Source organism: Semicossyphus pulcher, unplaced genomic scaffold, assembly GCF_022749685.1.
Source record: "Semicossyphus pulcher isolate SPU_LCO1_2020_fin unplaced genomic scaffold, fSemPul1.0.p SCAF_1, whole genome shotgun sequence".
Lineage (NCBI taxonomy): Eukaryota > Metazoa > Chordata > Actinopteri > Labriformes > Labridae > Semicossyphus > Semicossyphus pulcher.
In genome coordinates, this window is record NW_027211603.1 from 6972007 (window position 1) to 6995350 (window position 23344).

Here is a 23344-nt window from a genome sequence, read left to right on the forward strand (position 1 = left end):
AAACTGCAGCTTCTATCTGGAGCATCAGCAATCTGCATGACGTATGAGAGCTTCTTCCGCCGCTGGGCTTTTCAGCTGCAGAAAAAATCACACAATATAACAGGATGAGAGCAATCAAGGTGTCTTACCTCGTCTTGGTAGATGAAGAAAAGCATGATGGACAGAATCTCCAGGAAGAAGATGAGCAGGAGGAGTATGAAGAACTGTGGAGACACAAAGGGAAGAGCGAGAACAGCTGAGTTATTTAACACAAAATTTATCAGAGAGGAGCACAATGTGGAAAATAGGTATCTGTCTGTGAGGAGGGAATCAAGTTTAAATTGAAGAGAGTGAAAAAGGCAGAAGACACCAGAGCGTGTGAGCGACTGAAAGGGAAAAGTAAGAGAAAGAAAGAGAAAATGCCATAAAGTGTCAAAGAGAAGGATTCGGGGAAGTGAGGGCGATCGAAGAGCTGTAGATCGTTCAGCCTCGATATTTCTAACTGACAGGTCAGAGAGCAGAGAGAGAGGAGGCGGTGGCACAATCACAGCCAGCAGGACAGACTGGCAGAGGTGATATACTGTTTTTTTCACCATCCTCTTCTGAATTTGTTAAAGGAGCCACATTTTATTCCCCACCACTCCCCACCCACCCCTACTCTCTGCGGCGGGCGGGATGAGCTGCGTGATGGGTCATACATCTTCTTCCTGTGGGCCCATGTGGGCGCTTAAAACAGTTACGAGCTCATCCATCAGCAGCTCTGCTAGGACACGACTCGACTCTCACACATGGAAGTGATCCAGGGGAGGGGGACACAGTTTGAGGGGCATGATGGGCACAACGTCCGGGAGGGTCACACAAAGATCTCGATTGAAACGGCACCAGATTGTCAATCGATGTCTGTAGACCAATACATCTACACATATCAGTGTTGTGCTGCGTTATAGAGAACAAAACTGGTAACCCATCCTTCAGCCATGCTCTAGGAAGGAAATGTTGGCTGGTTCATTGGTCCATAACTTTGCTGAAATATCTCAGAAACTTCTTGATGGATAGCCCTTTAGTACTGTTACCCTTTCCAGCACTGTGGTCGCTAACCGTGCTATGGGACTGCTCGGCTCGTTGAATGCTGCTAACTAGCAGTCCGAATACACTAGGTATATTTTCCAAACCGGGTCTTTTTATTCACACAAACCATAGACTACTCGCACTTCCTCAGGAACGTCAACTATAACAGCATACATTACCCATCAGGCCACCTTCTTAAAGGGACAGGCCCAGGCTGGTAACAGTACGGATACCCATGGTGCAAAGAGGTGAAACTACATTGGAGACATCTTATAATACTTATAGTGCAACATGAAAAAAAGTTAGTATTGTTAGACGTGATTATTTTTGTCAGGTAATTAAAATAATGTTTGGAATTTAAATCAGTGTTATATTTACATGGTATTATGTTCCTTAATTCAGGAAGAGTACTATTTCATATGGTGCACTCTGCCTTTAAGGTTTCTGTTGATTGAGATTGGTGGAGTGATATTGTTTTACAACAGGAAGTGTTATACAGTACGCTCTGCCAATGAAAGGTGTCTGGTACTCCCATCACAACAGGGCCCTAAGTCGTTAACTAGACTCTTCTCCTCAGTAGTCCCCCGGTGGTAGAACGGGCTGCCAAACTCCATTCGGTCCGCAGAGTCCCTTTCACCTTTAAGAAGAAGCTAAAGACCCAGCTCTTTATGAACACCTCTGACCTTAATGATATTGATGCTATTGATGATGATGACATTGAGGATGTTGTTGATGTTGCGCCCTGTGCACTGCCTGTCAGCACCTGTCTCACTTTGTTGGCACTTACTGACTTACGTTCACTCCTGTCTTGATCGTTGCTCGTGTTGTATTAAATCTCAGATGGGCGTCGCTTTGCACTTCATGAAAGTGTAATATTGTAAGTGATGTATCACAGCTGTTGAGCGCTTTCAGCTGTCCTACAGTCGAGACTGACATTAAAGGTATACCGAGACACACAGCAGAAGTTGTCCCTGTGCTCTTGCTTTGCCCACATTCTAATGGTATATTTAAGTATATCAAGTTTATAGTTAATGCTAAGACAACCCAGTGTTTTAATATCTATCAGCATTACTCGGGAACGGTGTTACATTATTAATGCATTGGGTCACTAGTTTTATTCTTTGTCTTATTTTGATTTATAAGACAATCCTTCCTAAGCTTTTGAACTACATTTTTGTGTCCATTTTTTGAGGGCTTTGAGGATGTAGAGAGGAGATAAAATGTAACAAAGGATTCAGTAACAATAAAAGCTTGAGCCCATTTTTAAGCCTATATTTCTTTCCTGTTTTACTTATGAGAACAGTTTAATGGGTTTAAGAATTTCATGTTTGAAAGACACTCACTAAACCTTTTTTTTATTTAGTTCTAAGCAAATTTAAGGATGTACGATTGGAGTTCTGAAAACCGAAGAATATATTTATAAGAAGTTTAATTTCTGTATTTCAGATTTCACTGAGTTTTGAATCATAGAAGCGTAAAGTGAATCGTGGGAATCAGGTGTTTAGGGTCTCTATTTTTTCCCGTTTTTATGGAGGGCTGTATAGAAATACAAGAAAACAAGCGTGCAAAGGCACAAACCTAAGATGTTGAACATGGTGCAACCTCACAGACCTGCTCGCTGCCTGAGATGTTTTTGTGAGTGAGCACAGAAGCCTGGGACCATCTCACAGGGTCAGAACAGGTTTTAAAAGCAGAGAAGTTGTTTTTCAAAGACATCATGGCTACACCTCCTCCGTGTATTCAGACGCTGGCTTGACAGTGGATGCGAGTTCACAAGACTGGCATCGAGCAGGGCTGTCAGTCGCCCCTGAGGTCTCTTTGGCAGCACCTGCATGAATGAATCACTGAGCATGGCAGCACTGGAAGGTGAGAAAGAGACGAGCTAACAGAATATAGCCCATGGTGACTCATGCGCTTTAGAAGAGAGGCTCTCAAAAAAAACGTCTGAAATCAATTTCTATTGTTCTGTCAGGCTTCATTGTCTGTTCTTTGTGCTCTGTGTTGTGAGTCCAACTTCCAAGAAGCTCCAATTTGAGAGATTTTTAGTTGTTTATTTACACTGAGGAAATATCCTGAACTGTGTATAACATTGAGGCTTTTCAGGCGGCTGAATGCCTGGAGATAATGTGAAAATACATTTCAGTCAAGTGAAAAAACTCAGTTTACCTAACTCTGAATATCTGACATTTCAAAGATACAAGAATCTACCCCAGAAAGCAACAATATTTGACTATTTTTTGTTATGCACCGCGGTTATGCAACTGAAGAAAGTTGAGAAATATTGAAGGAAGGAGACTCGCAAAATAGCAGAAGTCAAGTTTGAATCTCTGACATTTTGTCTTTTTATGGAAAAAGTCTTGACCTGCGATGGTTCTCTGAATATTTTCGTGGACAGAGATTGAAGGGTCAACCGTGCAGATACTCTGCTGCAAATTTAAATTCAGTGTCTGCTCAGGAGTTCCTGAGCTGATTCAAGTCGCTGCAGGCACTGGAGGCACAAGGCACTTGCTTATGTGAGTTTTTCGACTACTACTGGTCGAAAAGCTACTACTGCATGAATCGATTATCAGCCACCAGAAGGCAGAGGGAATCTAAAACAAGCAGCAGGCCTATGAATCCATGTTGCTGCACAGACCTCTTTGCTCAGTGATAATATGGAAATGCGCTCGCAAACATTTGCTCACAAATCCTTAATTACACATCCAGCAGAGTATCCTGATAATCAAACTGAACTACATTTTCACATAAATGATGAAGAAGCATCAGTCTTGCCAACGTAACTGTTCGTCCACATAAAGAGGGCTAGTTGTTGCTAAGAGGAGTTGACGTAATGTGTGTGATAGATATTCAGAGATATCTTCTGACGTCTACGATCAAAAGTGTGTCTGTTTTTACTTTTTCCACTCTTGTCTTAAGGCCGTTTTGCTGTTGCTATTTTTCTGGCTCTGGCCCAGGAAGTTGCCAGCCCCATATTTAATGAAGCCTGCAAGTCTCTGATTTGCTTGGTCGTCTCTTTTACTGAGAAAACTGTCAATGGGCACGACACCAGAACCATTTGAAAACCTGAAGGACTGACAGCGTGTCAGAGGTCTGGAACCAGGCCTCCAGCAGAACATTTGCCTTTAATATGTTGCCAGCCTTTTGACAAATGAAATAATCATTAATCACTGTAGAGATTGTAATCACTTCTGAATCCCTGAGCATTATCATTTCATCACCATTTAGTTAGTAACTTTATCTGTTTGTTGTTTGGTAGTTGGTAGGTAGCAAACAGTAGGTTTGCCTAAAACATCTGCCTGCTGCAGTTGAGGAAGTTCCTTGTAATCAGTTTATTTAAAGTTGTTATATTAATATTTTTTAGTTGTACTTAAGTACGTCTTTGTGCTACCTATGGATATTTGTCTGGCATATTGGGTCATAATGTGGGAGGCCTGAACATTTGAGCGTTAACACAGTTTGTTGAAAAAGACAACACAGGGAAATGAAGCATCACAGCCCAAAGTGGTGGCCATGAAACTCCAGCCAGTGTTTTATTGTTTGCTTTTGGCTACCGTACTGAAACATGGCGCTCTCCATGTAAGACACTCAGTCTGCAGTTATAAAGACTTTATTCTTTGGGAACTAAAACACATCTAATCTTATTTTTAGTTGACTGCTCACTGATAAAAACATACTTATGAATTTCACGTTCAATTTCTTCCAATGGATTCTCTAAATCTTCCACACTGATCCTTTAAAGCTAAAAAAAATCCCTTTAATATTCTTTCCCTCTGTTATTTTCCCTCCGTGCTCTCAGTGGCTCTCTGCTCTGCTGCGTTCATGTGGTTCTTCTGGAGACCATAAAATCACAGCAAAGAGCAGAGGGACATTGTTAGGAATGAGAAAGTGATCCTCACCAGCATCTGGAAAACAAACAGACTCATCCCCTGCGGCTCTCTGAATATTCCCCATTAATTTGCCTTTAATAGGAAATTTAACTCGTCTTCTTCAGACCACAGGCTATAACCAGTCTGAATGGGATCATTTAATGGCAGAAGACTGCATTTTGCTTTTTTAATACACTACAAAAAAGTGAATGAATTAGCCTGAGGAATTTCAAAATACTGCATTGCATGTTAATATTATCAGGCGGGTTGCATAGATTAATAGTAAATAATGAAAATCCATTTGTGAACTGTGCAGAAAGCCAGCGTGCTAATTAAGTTTGGAGACTTTGATGAAACATAATTGATTTAAAAGGACGGATGCACCGTCGCAGCCATGTTAATAATGATAACAAACACATCAACACAGATGGCTGTAAACACGTCTGTTTACCAGTAAAAAAAGTCTAATTGCAACATAAAACATAGAAAAACAGCATCATTTGTTTGAAATGACTTTGAGAGGCTGTTGCCTAACAAGTCTGTAATGACGCACTTGTTTATGTGACAGCAGGCAGCATCCTTCTACAGCGTTAATAGCGCTAGTTTGTATTTAAGGTACGCTTTACATAAATGTGCATGAATTTCTCAACTCGTACCTAATACTGAAGTTGGGGTTGTTTTGTGCTGCCGTGCGCTCGATGTCGCGCTGTGATAAATTATCATAAACAAAGACTGGGATCCCATTACACAAGGACCGAAACAGGCTCGATATGTTTTCCTGGATTGTCATTATTCAAGCTGGAATCTGTTATTCTGTTTGCAGCAGTGGCCTCCAGCAGCATGACTACAGGAAAGATTTATAGGAGATCAGAGAAAGACGGAAAAGAAATGGGGCCATAAACAGGTTTCTATGAAGCGAAAGGCTCCTCAGATATTAAACTGTTGTCAAACAATGTACTTATGATTTTCAATCTTACCCCAACTTACTATCAGTGGTGGGAGCTCGGAGCATTTACTTAAAGCTCCAGTTAGCCAGGTATGAAACATACAGGAATGAATACCGACACCTTAAATATGACAAAAAAAACAAAGGAGACGCTCAGGAAGAATATTGATTATTTCTAGTTAGTAATTTATCACGCCCGTTTCTGCTGCCACCCGGTTAGTGTCGGACAAAGCAAGTCCAGCACGCAGAATGGAAGGGCATTTATTTACACTTTTCAGATTCACAGTGAGTGATAAGTTTGACTGTTAAATGACAGCTGGAGGATTTTCTTTCGTTAGAGGATACTAGTAATTACACATGTACAAAACAAGACCAGCAAAAACATGAGAACCACCCAATTAGGGATGCAGAAATTCAACATTTTCTCTCACTGATTACTCGTCCCATTGCTGATTACTCATAATCACTTTGTAGTTTTCTTTGTTTTGTTTTTTCACATGCGGTCCAGCATGCGGTCTACAAAAGTTGAGCAATGGAATCTGGAGACAGTCTCCTTTTCCATCGCTGATTTAGGGCCAGATCAGACAGACCGCGTTTTAGCAGCTGGGGGCTTCTTTGTAGTTGTTTTCAATGAGAGGGAGGCTTTTCGCGCGCTGCTTTTGCTTTGCAGAGTGCTTCGCTTCTTTGAGGAAATGCTGTGAGCGCCTCGAGTTGAAAAAACCTCAACTCAAAGCGCCTGACGTCATGGCCGTTTTTTCCCATTGTCCAATCGGATGAAGGGAGAGACAGGCCTTCTGTCAGTTTACAAAATAACAATAATGTTCATGACAGCTAATGCTCCTCTTTTAACCGTAGGCTTCAACAAAAAAGGCAGTGCAGTGCGCCGATGTCGGGGTCTTAAGGTGACTTCACACTGCCCAGAACATGCCCAACTCACCTCTACACTCTAAAGTTGGCAGTTGCTGGTTGCAATCTTTAGAGTGTTCCGAAAGTGCCAGCTCCGCACTGCCCAGACATTAGCTGACTTTTGTTTTGTTAAACTAAAGTGAGGGCTTAACGGACAGATAGTTACGGGCATTAGAAAGAGAAAGTCATGTGTACTGATGTTCGGCACGCAAGTACAGGCTAGTTGTCAAGGGAACACACTCTCAGAATGTTGCGGTGTGTTTGGAAAAAGGCGCACGTTGGTCTGACTTTCCACGACTCCACCAAACCCGACTGGACATGTCAAACTCGAACAACTCCATCCGACAAACACAGACTGTTGCACACTGACCCGACAGTTGGTGTTGGTTGGCGTTTGTCTGGGCAGTGTGCAGCCACATAAAGCCACACACCACCGGGTAAGCAATGGAAAGGGAGACTGTCTGCTTGTTGCCACCTGCACTGGGGTGATTTCCTCTATATCCCTGCAGTATTCATCCTGGAGCTCCAGCATGCGCGTGTTGCTATGGCTGGTGAAAGAGCGGTCAGAGAGGACAGCAACGATTTCCCACCTCTGTTCAACAAGGCGTACAAACATTTCATAAACGAGTTCCAGCGGGCTTTATAACACTGCATAAGGCCGTGCTTTGGGAGGGCCATTTGATCCTGCGCCAGGTGGAGAGCCTGTTTCGATAGGGCGCTGTGGTGAGGAAGTGCCACAAGGCGAATTGCCGCTCTAGGTTAGGGACAGCCATGAAACCATCACTGATGGCCTGCTAGAGCGTGTGGGCCAAGCAGCTGACCCACTCCCAGTGTTGCCATGCGAAGCTTTGTTTGCAGCTATCAGCCATGTTTCACCAGCCAAGTCTTCACAGGATTCTTTAGCTGCATCCGGCTGCGTGCGGTTCCTATGACATCATTGCTGAATTCGTAACGTTGCCATGGGGATTATTTTTAAAACACAGAAAGCAACAAGCATGATCGCTTTTTAAATAACAATTATAGGCCTACATGACACAGGGGACTTAGTGGGATAACATGTGGAAACAATACACGACTACAAAACGATGATCCATTAGATTTGTTCTGTAACCAATTATGATTTATTTAGTGAGCATCCGTTTGCACCCCTAATACCAATGAATTAATGTGTACGCAGCGCTATTGCAGGTGGAGATGGGGCTAGTTGTAACTTAACTTTATATAGAGTTAGTCCAGTGGCCCCCCTCCCTTCAAAGGACAGCAAGATAACTGGCAGTCATGGATTATTAATAAGGACAACACAAACTTCTGCTACAAAATTTGGTGTTAGTTTCATATTCCCTTATTTTGAAATCTGTTCGCATCTTGGAGCCTTAAATTAAAAATTTGATGATGAATCCACCTTAAAGTAAGTATAACGTACAATATTTCTCTCTGCAGTGTAGAGTACTACAAGTAGAGAGTGTAAAATTAACATATGACCTCAAATATGCAGTAGTACCTCAGAATACTACTTAGAAACAGTGCGTCAGTATATGTTCTTTCCACCAGCTCTGTACAGTAAGACATCTCTATATATAAACCATCACGCTTGCCTGTGCTCTGTGTATGTTGTAGGAAGGCTGCTTTCATCCCTGACATCCTTCTCCTGATCATGCACTCGCAGGCACATTTTATTTCTTCCTCTCGTTTCTCATCACCAGATAACACCGAGAATTTCAAGCCAGGAAATCCAGTACAGTACTTTTTCTTTGTACTGCTCTATCTGTGCAAGCCTACGGGATACAGAGTATTGAGTGGTGGCACGCGTCATTTTGTGTTTTTTCATGTCGGTGCATCAGCGGCAATATCAAAGTGTCGCTTTGAGACCTCTCAGATGTACCGTTGTGGGCCGGTGTCCTGCAGGTTCTTGTTCCATCACAGTGTTTGTACCGTGAGAGTTAATGAGCCACAGCTGCTCCGTCTCTAACTGACACCTTCAGGAGGGAACAAAAAGCTGCAGGACACCGAGACTTCTCGAGGACCAGAATAGCTCCTCGGGGTTAGCTCGTTGTTGTTTTTGTTTTTTTTAGTGTTTTCATGTTAGCTTGTTTTATTGCAGCGGGGCAGTTCATAGCCCAGAAAAGAGCTTTGCCATTAGCCCCCAGAGAGAGTTATGTTGTAATATTTACTCTGCATTCAAGTAGACTTCAATATATCTGTAGCACACTGGCTTTTATTAGTCACGCAGGTCGAAATGCAGATTGCAAACATTATTAAAATATATATATAACACTCGCCGCAGCCCTGCTTGCATACACTCATGTTATTTATGTGTCTTGTTGAGCAAGCAGTGCTGATACCCCTGTTTAGCAGAGATTGATGCCTTCGCAGGGCTGCGGGATGAGAAGTATAATCAAAGTCCTGGCACAGAGATTGATTCCTTCATGTTCATCCATGCTGTGATTTCCACACAGTGTTACAGCTACAGCGCCTCTTTGTGTGTGTTGACAGACCAATATAAGACTGGTGAAGCAGCAGTGTCAGGCACACAATCCTTGGCGTCTCCAGAATCAATACCTTTTGGAATCCTGCAGCCCGGAGCGTAGACAGAGGGAAGCCTTTGAGGTGATACACCTGTTCTTTTGATGTGTTGGGGTCTAATCATTAACAGGCTCTAAATCTCAGGCCTGCTCTGTGTTAACAATCTGCTTCCATTCACAGCACACTGCCCTCACCTTTCCAACTAATTTGTGGGCAGATTAGGTCACAGACCCGCCACACCTCCTCTGTGCCCTCTGACGTGCATTAGTATTGACCGTCCAGACTCACTCGTGCGAAACATGACTTTAATTACCCATTACCCTGATGAAAATAGTGTCCCCACATGCCTCTTATTCTCTGTTTGAAAGGACAGAGAATTGGATTCTGTTCCAAAAACTGGTTTTATGTCAAGACCGATGTTCACACTCAAATTGTGAAGAACGCTGCTTTCTTTAAAGCGTGTTTCTTTGTATTGATTTTTTTGTTTTGGTCAAAACAGGATCAAATGAGTTTCAGTTAAAGTGGTAATCTTGATGATCTTAGTTTCGTTCTCTTTGGCGGCACCTATGGTAAAAACGGTAATTACAGGAGCACACTTCCCAGATATGTTCGGATTTTCACTTATTTTTGAAGTTGTATCTGTAGTCATCCATCTTTTTTTGTTTGTTCAGCCATAGTAGATTACTGTTTACTCGCAACACTTGCAGAGACCGGAAAAGCAGCCGCTTAGCTCCGCCTACCCTCTCTGGCAGACCAACCACTGCTGGCTGATGGAAAATGCGTCACTAACTGGGTGCAGCTTGGTTGTTGCACCAGACACCCAGTCTGTAATCCTGTTAATGCAAAGGCTTTCATCAGTGGGCCATAGGCTCAGTCACCATTGTGTTGTCTCATTCGGTGATGGATAGTGACTTAACAGATATTTATTGAGATGAAAATCTTCGAGGTTATCAGTTTAAGAAACAATAATCCCTATTTATTATTTATTAGTGATTGAGCATTCTTATTGGTGCAGAGATGTGACAGCACTGTTTGAAATAGAAACCCTACCACTTTATCCATCCATCCATTATCTATACCGCAAATCTTGTTCAGGGTCGTGGGGCAGCTGGAGCCTATCCAGTCATTGGGTGACAGGCGGGGTTACACCATGGACTGGGCGCCAGTCAATCACAGGGCACCCACACCTATGGGCAATTTAGAGTCACCAATTAACCTTACAAGAATGTCTTTGGACTGTGGGAGGAAGCTGGAGACCGCAGAGAGAACCCACGCATGCATGGGGAAAACATGCAAACACACATGCACCACACAGAAAGGCCAACTTTGCCCAAACCGGGGTTTGAAGCAGTGCCCTTCTAGCTGTGAGGCAACAGCACTAACCACTGCACCGTGCAGCCCTTCCCACTTAAAACCAATGAAATGAAGGAAATTGTGTTATAAAGAAGGAGGATGTATTTTCCTAAACTGTACATTGAAAAAAATAGTTTGGCCTTTTGGGAAATAAACTTGTGTACACTTCCTCTGTCTGTTAAATGAGAAGCTTAGACAGGAAACAGCTTGTCCAAAGATAACTATACCTGCTGCCGCACCTCTAAAGCTCAGAAATGAACAATTCTTTATCTCCTTTGTTTTATTTGTACAAAGTACAAAAATGAGAAGTTGTGGTTTAATGTGGGTGTTGTTGGACTATTTCATGAGCGGGCGCAGAGACTTCCTGTTCATTGTGTTGGTTCCTGGCAACCTCACTTTGATGAAAGAACTCCAATTAGGTCCTGCTATGGAGAAGAAGCCAATCTCTCACTGCCTATTAGAAACACTCTGTTGGTATAATTGGGGAGAAAACACTGCTCCATGAATGCCCAGTTCATCTGAAGTTTACACAGAAAATGAAACTGAGGGGATTTAGATGTCTGTGTATTCGATCAGGTTAATACACACTGTAAATATTTGCCTTTGGTTAATGTTAGCAGCAGACACAACCAGGTTTCATATTCAGTGAGGGGGGCCACAGTGCATCTATGTAACATTTCTCCTCATGTTGGCAGTTATGTACCTGTACCTCGACTTCTTTTCGATCGAAGAACTAGATATTTTTTGTAACACAGATCCTCTTCTGCTGTGCTTTTGTGTCTGTCCAAACCTTGGCAGAACTCCAACAATCACTCGATGTTGTCTAAGCAGAAAATAAACATCAACTGTTACTTCTAGCACCAAGCACACCTGAAATACTTTCCTCACATCCTCACAATTCTTTTGATCTAACGTTGGCACAAAATTGTGTTTTCATCACTCAGTATGAAGCTGAATGAGAAATATCCCTTTTAAGGCTCCTTTTTTCAGGCATCACTTTACACACTAACAACCCACATCCCTGTTTAGTAACTTTGTCTGAAGGCTGCTGCAATTTTTGTGCCAAACATCAAGACCAAAGAAAACCTGGGGAACAGACTGGCCATGTTTAAAGAATAAATTGTATGAAGTTTTATGTATTTCTAGGCTGAAATGTCTTTGAAGTCATCCAGAACACAGAATTACAAAAGCATATTCTAAAACAGTGAACCAGTAAGTCTGATGTTGCTGTAAATTACAGAGCACACAGAAACAGAAACAATACTTCTGCGAGCACAGAGCACAGCAGTAATTCCTCTAAAATATCATAGCGATGTTTCAATACTCAGTGTCCCTCATCAGTGATCAACATGCTAATTATCCCTGAAAGTTGAAGGAAGAAAAGTCTTTTCTAATCTCCGTCACTCATTAAAGCAGACTTATAATTTGCCCGGTCTCATTATATTGACACAGCGCTGGAATTCGTCTGGTCACTGTGGGGAAAATGTCATGGATCATACTAATGATCGACACAGAGACTTATTCCCACAGAGCTCATAATTGCTTCCTCCTGCTGTGCCATTTTTCTTATGATTAATGCTATTTTGTCCCCAGACAGAATTATTCTTTGTGATAAATGTTGGGCAGGGTCGCTGCTTGATTACATCAGCTTTTGTTTGTTTATCGATCATTAATCTTGTAAGGATTCAGGGTTCGCACCTTATCAGGGACGCCTGGTACGAACACGGAGCAACGCACAAAAGCTGTACAAATTAGAGCATTAAAATGTTCGATATTTGATGTCAAACACTTCCTGTGGCCTGATTTGCATGTTAGTGAGTATATATATGTCTTTTCCTGTGGGAAAGGTTAGTCAAGGTTCAGACATTTCTGCTGTAAATTATACTCTATTAAAATCCAACATGGCACTGCTTTTAAAGAAGACTACATGCACATCATGCTGGCTGTTTATTTAGAAATATTAGAAGAATCTTTGACGTCTGTCCACGTCACTTATTTATACATTTATTATAATGTGACTTAAAGGAGGATGCATTACAGTGCTTAACTGGGACTAGTATTTGTACTTTCTCAGTTTGCTTCGAAACAGTTGATAGCTACATTGCACTTGTTGGCTTTTTGAATGCCAAACAGTGGGCATTTTTAAGCTCTTAAATTAAACTGCAAACAAGATTAAAATGTAGCCTTGACTGAATGTAGGAGAGCATGTGACTTTAAATTATTTATAAAAAAGTAGAAATACATTAGAATGTACTGCAAACGACTGGCATGACGGACTATACAGCAGCAGCACGTGTTATGATTCCATTTAAGCACTTAATAAAAAAAGGCCTCTTGTAGTACGATACAGCATCTGCTGACAATAAGGTAATGGATTATATCCAAGAGGCCACAATCATAAAGTTTTGCACTGCCCTTTCCTAAAGGCCTGTCATTACTTCAACATAGATAAAAGCAGGTAAATTACAACCTCAAAACAAACAGGAGACTTAGAGTAAAATCTCCAGATATGAATCTTAATAGAAAACGGAGCAGCCATAACAGTGGGGCTTCTGGTGTTGCTTCAAGGAGGTCAGTTCCTCTTGCAACAAGGCTGGACCCACATGTGACCCAAATACTGCAGGGAAGCGATACATTACCTAAAGTGCTAATCGTGTATAACTACACTGTGCAATTTTTTAATGTGCATCTCATATTAATGAAGAGTGTGTTTCTGTATTGCAGCATGTTGGAAGTGTCAGAGGGTTTACGATGAATATGTATAAAACAGTCAGATGATGATGCCATTGACGCCACAAGTAACAAAACCAGAAAAGATATGATTCTTTGTTTTTCAAGAAGATGGCGGCAGTGATGGAGATGGACACTTGGAGGGTATCTTGTGAATCTAAATGGAGGCTAATAGAGGGGCTTAAAAACACACCCTATCATCACATATCAGGGATGATCGGGTCATCATCTTTCAGCAACCGTGTGAAGAATTGGTCCATACTTCCTGATCATACTATGCCATATCAGTCATGACCTGATATGATAAGTAACACCACCTCCACCCTCTCCCCTATTTTATTAATTGTTGCCACAACTGCAAATAACAAACATGTGCTTGTTCATCTAGAGTAGAGTTGCTTTTGTCAATGTAGTTGATTTACCGTAAAATCCAGAATATAAATCGCACTGGAATACAATACGCAATCTGTTTTGGGGGTAGGCCAGAGGGAAAAAAGGTTTGCCATGTAAAGAAGTTATTCCAATACTTACAAAACACACACAAATTATAGCCTACCATCTGTTTTCGCCATGTCAAGTTTGCAATCCTGCTTTGCTGTGTGTTGTGTGAACGTTGTTGTGAGGATGGCGGCTGCACGGGTGTCCGTGACGAAGCTTTAGCTAGATTATAGCGCCATTGTCCGGGTAAAATACCACAGCACAATAAAATACGCCTCTGCATTTTATGTTGGTAAAAAAGTGCATCTTGTACACTAAAATATACGGTAACTGTTTATGCATTAACGGCAGACGGCACTAAAGCTGTGTCACTGGGAGTTTCTACACACACATATAAAGGACATTGTGGCCAGAGCTCTGTTATTTTTGATTATGTATAGCTGCTGCTATTGTAGCTTTTACGGTCATTATTTACACAATTGACTATGTTTTAACAAGCTTTTAGGACAGGCCATCATTTACAGTATGAAAGATTTGGTCATAAGCTGCAGGGAAGGCTATTATTTACATATTTAAAAATGTCTTAACAAGCTGGAGGTGAACATTTTAGTCATGACCATCAATTTTGATGTCAAATTCAAACTGCTGCTGCTAATTAATGTGAAATCTGTGGATTTTTTTTTGTCAATTAAGCACAAAGGAAAACTGTTGGCTGTTCTTAACAGGCCTGTCTTTACTATTCAAGCGTGTTCAGAGTTGGGCTCTCTAAATGGGAATACTGTATCATTTTGATATTTGAAAGGAACACATTTCCAGTGTTGGCTCTTTCTCCGGTAAACAACTCAGCATGATGTTGCATTATTTGGAATAATGTCATTTTTCAGAATAATCAAAAAATGAGATCCCAACTGGGAAGTCATGTCAACATTGCCACGCTTTACACAGTATAACAACACATCTAACAACCCAAAAGAACATTGTCGCACCTGCTCAAACACACTGTGTTTTAACAAAGGTGATTTTTAGTTTCTCTCTTCATTGCTCCTTCCTTTGTCTTGTGAGCCATGGTGATAATTGGAAATTATAAAGATTGTGCAGCTCTGCTTCTGCTTATCACAAACAAACCATAAATGTAAATGGAAAGACTTGTTGTGCACAAGAGAAGCTCACCCAGACAGCAGCTGTTCACAGTAAAAGCGGTCATGAAATGGATACAGGTTGAATCAGCAGCGTGTCTGAACAATCAGTGACAGAGAGAACAATAAAAAAAATCTCCCTGTATGAGAATATGGAGGCTTATTGCAAAAGTTAGTGATATAATTCGTCATGTCAACAACAACAACATAATATAATGAGAATGTGGCATCATCATGTCAGCACAGCCTTTAAAATCAGCGATAGCATCTGAAATCATACTGGCAGACAACTTACCGTCAGCAGCAGCGGACGGCTCTCTTTGACAGCTCCCACACAGCCCAGACAGCCAATCACCATGATGATGGTCCCCACTGCGATGAGCAGGTTGGCTGCCGACAGGGAGGGAAGGGATGATGACAGGGTGGCAAAGTTTCCCTGGGTCACTGAGAGCCAGACTCCCACCCCCAGTATGCCACATCCTCCCAACTGCAAAGGAATCACAAAGAGGTGTAAAGCTGTCAGTGTGCTAACAACAAAGTCAAATACACCCTGAACAGGAACACAGTCAAACGTGTTGGTGCGTAAAAATATGGGCAGCCTTGTTGTGGCTTTGGTTTGTTTTTTTAAAATGAATGCCAGCGAGGGTGAGCAAGGTTGAAGAGGGAAAGCAAAACAAAAAACACAGCACTTGTCAAAAACTCGAAAAGCCGCGACAGTCAGGGTAATAGATCAACAGAGGGAGGAGAACAAAGGAACACGAGCCTCTTAAAAAAACAAGAAGAGATAGACCAATATTAAACAAAATATGTTTATTTGCTTTTCTGCAGAGGGTTAGATTGACGTCAACTCTCACACCTGTCACGTCAGTCTGAAGCTACAGACAGGAGGAATAAGCTTAGCTTAGCCATTCAAGGATTTAAAAGCAAACAGTGCAACCTAAAATCAATCCCAAAGCTTATTGGAAGCCAGTAAAGAGAAGCTAGGATGATAATAATTAGCTCTCTCCTGGAGCTATACTCAGAAGCCTGGGCACAGCATTTTGGACGAGCTGCAGGCAGGACAGGGATGACTGGCTGATACCAATATACAGGGATTTACAGTAATGAAGTAGGGAGAAGTTTTCATACTAACCGAAGGGGAGGAAAGATTTTAATTTGGAAACAGGATTTTACTCCAGCTTTTACTTGGTTGTCAAATGTAAACAGTCAAATATTACACAAAGGTTCTTAGCTTAGGGCTTTGGTAGGTGAAGAGCTGACCTAAGCTGTTGAGATCAACAACTTCAGCTTTGCTCTCACTCAGTCGGGGGAAAAACAACATTTTAAGTCAGCCCGCTTTTTGTGTCTTCAATGAAGTTTCAGAGTGAGTTAGCAGATTGAGATAGAGCTGAATTTCGTCATTGTTACAGTTTAAGGAGATGTTTGTCTGTGGATGATTTTACCCCAATACAAGCATGTAAATGTTGAAGAGAACGGGGCCGAGGATGGAGCCTTGGGGGATCTCACATGATAGATTGGCTGGAGAGGAGTTACAATTTCCTATGTTATTAAGAAAGTTCTGTTTCTTAGGACATGAACCAACTCAGGGCATTACTACCAACAATGGTCCAGTAAAATCAAGACAGGACATTTAGAGAAATAGATTGTGAAGAACAGGCCATTGTCAACTTTCAGTAATGCAGCCGCCCTGACTGAAACTGTTCCGGGAAGTTGTTTAGGTAAAGATAAGGAAACAGTTTGAATAAAGTAGCCTCTTCAAGTATAGTGGATAGAGAGGAGTTACATTGGGCTTTTTGAATAGGGCTGCACCGCAACATGTTTAAAGCAGGCTGGAACAGTGCCAGTGGCTACAATGAAAGGAGGGGTTCATAATGTAATATTATAGGAGGGATAGACCCTGTGTGGTCGCTTTCTTATTTGTTTTCTAATGAGGAACTGCTCTTTTATCTTTGTGATGTATCAGGGAAATTCCCCACACTCATGTGCTGACACGTAACCATGTTTACCCAATGGTCTTGCATAATATCGGTTGCTTAAATATATCTCTTTGAACATTGTTTTCTTTAGAATTCAAACAATTAGCATATTAAACTTGAGCTTTTAAATTCATATTCTGGTCTCACACATTCCAGCAGTAAGTTTGCTTTGGTTTCACATCACAAACATACACAAACACACCACACCAGAGTGTGGTTGGAAGCAAATTGAGCCCCTTCTTTTGAAGTGGCCATGGCCCAGTTGTTCAGTCTGCACTAAAATTCAACCCCCACACACACAAATTCACACAAACATACCAGAGTTTGTTTGTACCAAATCAATAGGTATGAAAGAACCCCAAGAGATTCAACCACTACTCTGGTAGCGAGATTTTTTTAAGGCAATTAAATCAAAGAAATTGGAATTCTTTGTACCAGGACCAGATCTGTATAGACTTTACAACAAACTATTCAAGCCTACAAAAATGGTAAATGGACTGTACTTATGTCGCGCTCTTCTATTCTTCAGACCACTCAAAGCGCTTTTACACTACGTTCACAGTCACCCTTTCACACTCACATTCACACACTGATGGCAAAAGCCGAAGTGCAAATCTCCAATCAGGATCTATGCCCATTCATACACCGATGGCTGTGCCTTCGGGAGCAATTAGGGGTTCAGTGTCTTGCCCTAGGACACTTCGACATGTGACTGTAGCAGTCAGGGCTCGAACCCCACAGCCTTCACACAAAACCATAATTAACCTACAGAAATAACTTAGGTGGTGAGGTTTATGGTGTTCATATAGTTTCTTTCAATTTCTACCTCTATTGTAGAAGACAACTGACAGAAGGTTTACGGAAACCTGGGGAGACAGAGGAATGTTATGTGACAACAGGTCCCCAACTGGAATCAACTCAACCCTGTCGTATAGAAATTACATTTACGTATATTTATACTGCTCAAACATTTCCCAGTTTAATGACTGGATTACGTCAATTGCCTAATATATGAATTAAGTTCACAAAGTGCTGTGTTTACAACACTGGAGTCACACGGAGGTGGTGGGGTGGATAATGGCGTCCAAAGTGGACTTAAAAGATTGGGTTTCCCATGCAGTAATCAGACCCAGTCATATCTGTGATACCTTTAAGCAACAAAAGCACTTTGGCTGGGATTAAAGATAGCTCACATGTGAATCACAATGCGTTAGGAGGTTCAAGTTACAGTGGAAGTTTCCTGTCGTAAAGTAAGACGACAGGAGCTGCCAGCGCCTGAATATAGCCATAAAATGTTACACCGTGCAGGACGTAGAACGAGCTGACATCGTGATGCAAAATAGAATATTTTGAAAGATCAAATTTACTGATTCAATGAGTGTCAATTAAACATCCCAGATGCACTTGACATTGCCTGTTAAAAGTAAGCGTAATCTGATCTGCATTTTGTTCATTTTCAAGCGTACCTGCTGTAGCTAATACGTTTAACCTGCTTGTTCCTCTGCAGGCTTCAGTTTGTCTCATTTTTATAATAAAAACAGTTTGAGGCCAAATGATCAGTAATTCTGTTAATATTTCAAAGTAAGAAGGTATGAATTTCCTATTAAACCTACTGAATTGTGATATAAGACCAATTATCACCTCCACTAAAGAGGCTGGCTTTTTAATAAGTGAGACCAATTACAGTCAGCTGGGGCCAGTGTTTGAAGAATGCAGCTGCTCTGAGAGGATATTTTCATGTCGGGACTCCAAAGTCAGTGTGGATGCTGTTTTTTTCTGCTTTGAATTTTGGCTTCTTTTTTAAAGAACCACAACATGTTTGCCTTCAAAGTCACAGAATTAAAGTGTGGCAGAAAAACAGAAACAAATCCACGATGCACATGAGTAAGGACATTAAGATTCATCTATAGGAAGCATCAATCACGCAGACACTCACTTTCTCTGCAGCCACTCTCCAGAACTCCCAAGGCAAACGATTTACTCGGCTTCATACGTGATTGTTGTTTTCATCTCCAACTTTTCTTTCTATTTCCAGCTTCTACGCAAGATCTTATTTAATGAGCTTTTGAGCTAGAAGTAGGCCAAGGCAGGAATGAAAAGCACTCATATGGGGCTCCATTCACTAAGGCAGGTTTCTGTTCACTATCGAGCACGGCTCGGAGATCTCAGCTGCTTTTAAATTAAGTGTCTTTGGGTCACTGTCACTCACAAAGGAGCCTTATTATGCCCCAGAGTGTACATTATTCTCTAATGAAGATTGGCCGCAGTAAGAGGGATGGAGGATGAAAAGGGAGCGCTGGGAATTGATGCCGGTGAACATTTCGAGGTCAGATACTTGAGCTCATTGGAGGGGAGGATAAATCGACGTGGGTGGAGTTCACACATGTAAGATTTTAGCTGTATGGGCATGTTTATTCATTTTCTCTAGCCACAGCAGTAAAAAGAAGTATAGCAGTGTGACATAAATATGATTAACTGATAGAACTTTCCATTGCTGACATTATCCAGTTAACGTTAATAATGTAACAGAGCCATATGTGTGGCACCTGGTACCCAAGAGGAAGCAGAGGCAGCACTGAGACCAGCAGGGACTTAAAAAAGGGGGGGTTCTGTTTTCTCAAAGGCTGCATCAGTTAGCTTGTTTTTGAGTCATATTTAATGACCATTGTGAGAACAACAAGGTTGTGCAATGACATTACTGTGAAACTAGTTTAAAGTTACTTTGAGGAAGTTTCGGTTTGTGTCGATCATGGCGACCCCTGTGGACTTTGCTGATTTTGTCCTCTAAATAAGTAGCATTTTGTGACCAAAAATCTCATCCTGCTTAATCTTAAATTTCTAAAGTGCAACCTACCGTGAAAAAGGTAAACAAAGGCTGTGTCTGCTAATTGCCTCGTCTGACACCGACCTGCTGGCAGCGGTTACAGGCATTAGAAATGTCTTGTAGCTGATAGTCTGGTTTGCTTTGGTAGCTCATGTAGAGGCATTAGTATTAATTTCAGTCCGTCTCATAAATGGGGCTTGTTCAGGCAGACAACTGGAGCTGCGCTGATTTCACACTTGACATGCGTCATTTTCCAAAATCACCCGGCAAACACTTCCTTCCAATTTGGCGCTCTATTTAAGCTGCAAGATTTCCGGTCTCTCCCTCCGCTCTGTCACTGCCACTGCTGCCCTGCAACAGTACTGCGCTCATACTTTCAGCCCTACTAACACCCCAGCATCTACCTGCAGGCTCCGGCTAGGTGGGTTTAAGATATTATCTCATCACTCCTCACATTTCTGCATGTAGAATAAATCTGCCAGGAGAGATGAGGTCGGAGCCGAGACGCCAAATACAAGCTATGTTCTGCTGCTATATAAACATTTCAAAGTATTACAAACGTGAGATGTGTGACTGAACTAGCCAAAAACTCACAGAAGCTTTAAGATTTCTGTTTTGTTATCGAATTGGACCCACCTTCTGATATTTGATGTATCGACCAATGAGCCTACTTCACATGCAAATCCACACAACACCTTGTGCACCTCAGTTCCATTATTTATTCAAATTCTGTGGCCCTTTTATGACACTGAATAGTGCACAATTGTAGAACGATGCTTGGTCACATGTTGTCTACAAAGAATCTCTCTGTTTTATATAGGTAGGATCATTGTTTTATAACTTGAATGGTGACATAGGCTGTGTCCCAATCCAGGGGCTGCAGCCTTCTAAGGCTGTATTTGAAGGCCGATTGCGTCACAGAAGCGTGTCGAAAGCTGTCCCATTTTAAAGGCTCCTTCGCGAAGGATCCATCGGGTGTGCTATTGCTTAAATAACACCACTTCCTAACCTACAGAGTGAGCGTATTATAGTGGATGGAGCATGAATAGTCTAGATGTACTATGAGTAATTCTGCAGTTCAATGAGGGGATAGCTTGTTTTTTTTGTGTCACTTGCGATTTCATCCACTACAACAGAAACACAAGTGAGCAAAACTTAGCAGAAACAGAGCCAGCCCAAACCTTGACTCTGTTCGCTGATACAAGAAGCAGGTTAGGACAATTAATTGGGAAACATTGAAACTATCTGATGTTTGCACACTTGCTCATTCACAACACTTCCAGTCAGAAATCCCTGTGAGGAAACTTTTGAACCTCTCCTGTCCCCGCACCACAAAGACTTCTTATGATTTATTAAACTGATTTTATTTTCTTTGTGCATGAGAGATGATGCAGAAGTAGGACTGACGTCTTTTACCGTTACATAACCACAGTCTCCAAAATGCGGTCTTGTTTGTGTGGTTTGTTTTGAGGTTTCGCAGAAATCCGTCCAGTTTCACTTCCACTCCGGTCACAGCGGCTTAAATCTTTACAGCCACACTGATTCGCAGCGTATAAATTGATACAGCCATCTGGTGTGCCTCCTCCTCTCACAGCAGGTTTGAAGCAGAGACTCTGATCACAACATAGCTTACGGTTTTCTTTAATCATTACCTTTTAACCAAACAGCCTTCAATGCATCAGAGATATCACAATAGTTATCAGAGAGGAGCAGAAATCTCCATACTGATCTTTATGATAATCTGGTGATGAAACAACGTCTCTGAATGATCTCCCCAATAAAATATACATGTGCAGTGGATGTACCTGACTCCTGGGCTTCAATGGATAATACATATAGATGTTTTAATGACTACATTCACAGCACAGGACGATCAGCGCTCTGCTCTGATTGTAATTATGAGCATTGGTCCAGAATACATGTTATTATAACATGAGTATGATTAAGGTCATCATTCTTTTACATACATGAATAAAATGTGACTCTCTTCGGGTTTAGGATTAGCCAGAAAAAGAGTTTTCATGGGCACCTCAGTCAGGAACATTACATGCTTCATGTTTTATTTCTCTTGTGACGCTTTGATGTCTGAACCATGTATGAAGTTTGTCCCAAAAGACTGAATTCAGCTCCTTAAATCTGCTCTCCAGTCCGCTGATGAGGTTCGAAGGTTGTTGGTTTTTGATATATTTTATACTTCACCTGATTTAACTTCAGACTGCATTTTATCTATAAAAGTGGAGTATATCTCTCTGCACCGTTTTCTTGTTTGAAGAGGAAACTTGATTGGGGTCAGAGGTCGGAATGTGATTGGCGTTACAATTTGGGATATCAAGGTTTTTTTATGCCCCTGATCCTGAGAAGTCTTTTAAGTCTGGTGATCTGCTGATACAGAATCCAGTCTGATGTTTACCAAGCAATAGAATAGGTGCAATGGTGATTAATTATTTATCTGACACATTGAAAAAGCAGCTGTGGCTTACTACATTTACCTTATCCGGTTCAGTATGAGGTGCTTATTTCTGGTGCTTTATCCTGGTTGAAAGTATAAACTTGATACGGTAAATTATTGATTTGACAAACAAAAGTTGTCGAGCTTGAATGTCAAGCTGAAATTCATGTGACGCGATAAAAGAAAGACGTGGCACTTTTTTTCATTGTGGGAACAACAAAAGCACTCATCGTTTTACAGCTGTGTTGCAGATTGGAGGTTCTTTCTTTAGAGTGAGACAAGATTGAAAGAGAACTACAAAAATCCTGAAGGAAGTTCTAGTGCCAGGTTGCTTCAAAATTACAATACAAAATAGGAGTGTATAATGGCTTAAATGCCTAGTGCCTAACAGAACAACAATAGTAAAACAAATGGTATACAAATGTAAGCAGAGTAGTAATGGAAATTACATTGGCAGTAGTATTTGCAGTGATGATAAGAAGTCATAAAAACCCTATATTACCTGAGATGATGAACGTAAGGATTGTGCATTATATCACACATAATTGTACATGATGGTAATAAGCAGTGATGTTTCACATGGTACTCATAAACAGTAGTATTGCACACTACAAACGTGGCCCCTGATGATGGAAGTAATATTGCAAGTGATAATGATGAGTAGAAACACCTGCTTTCACAAATGATAAAACCAGCTGACTGAGGAAACAGCACTGTTAACAGTGTTCTGTTGACCAATCCAAGCAGCCTCAGTCCATCCATATGCAGACTGGCAGCTTCCATAACATGAGGCTGAATACTGCTTTAATCCAGATGAACAACAGTCTCAATTCCTATGGCAGTCACATGCTTTACTGTCATTGTTCTCAAGCTGAGTCTTCTTTTAGCTCTGGTTTGGTCTGCTCCACCTTTTGAGAGAAATATCTGCTAGATATTGGACTTTCTCCACCAGCCACTTGGTCAATTTGCCCCTCTGCTTTCTTGGCAGATAGTGCAGGTACTTGGCTGGTATAAACTGTTTTCCTGTTATTAGCAGCCCGTTGTTTAAATGGAAGCATTGGTGTGAACCTCACAGACTCACACAGAGTTGGTGGGCAGCTTAAGAGTCACAACAATGAGTTGAAGTTGCTAAAGTCTGTAGAGCTGGGTT

General features: G+C 41.5%; 1 protein-coding gene across 3 annotated transcripts in view; it reads right to left on the reverse strand.

Moving 5' to 3' along the window:
- The window catches only part of tspan4a (tetraspanin 4a), a 165514-nt gene that overhangs the window by 43867 nt on the left and 98303 nt on the right, over positions 1-23344 (reverse strand). For all 3 annotated transcript variants that reach the window (XM_069657904.1, XM_069657903.1, XM_069657902.1), the window contains 2 exons: positions 15241-15432; positions 129-203 (listed from right to left, as the gene is read on the reverse strand). In XM_069657904.1, coding sequence (XP_069514005.1) covers positions 129-203; positions 15241-15432 — 267 coding nt within the window. The remainder of the gene's footprint in view (positions 1-128; positions 204-15240; positions 15433-23344) is intronic.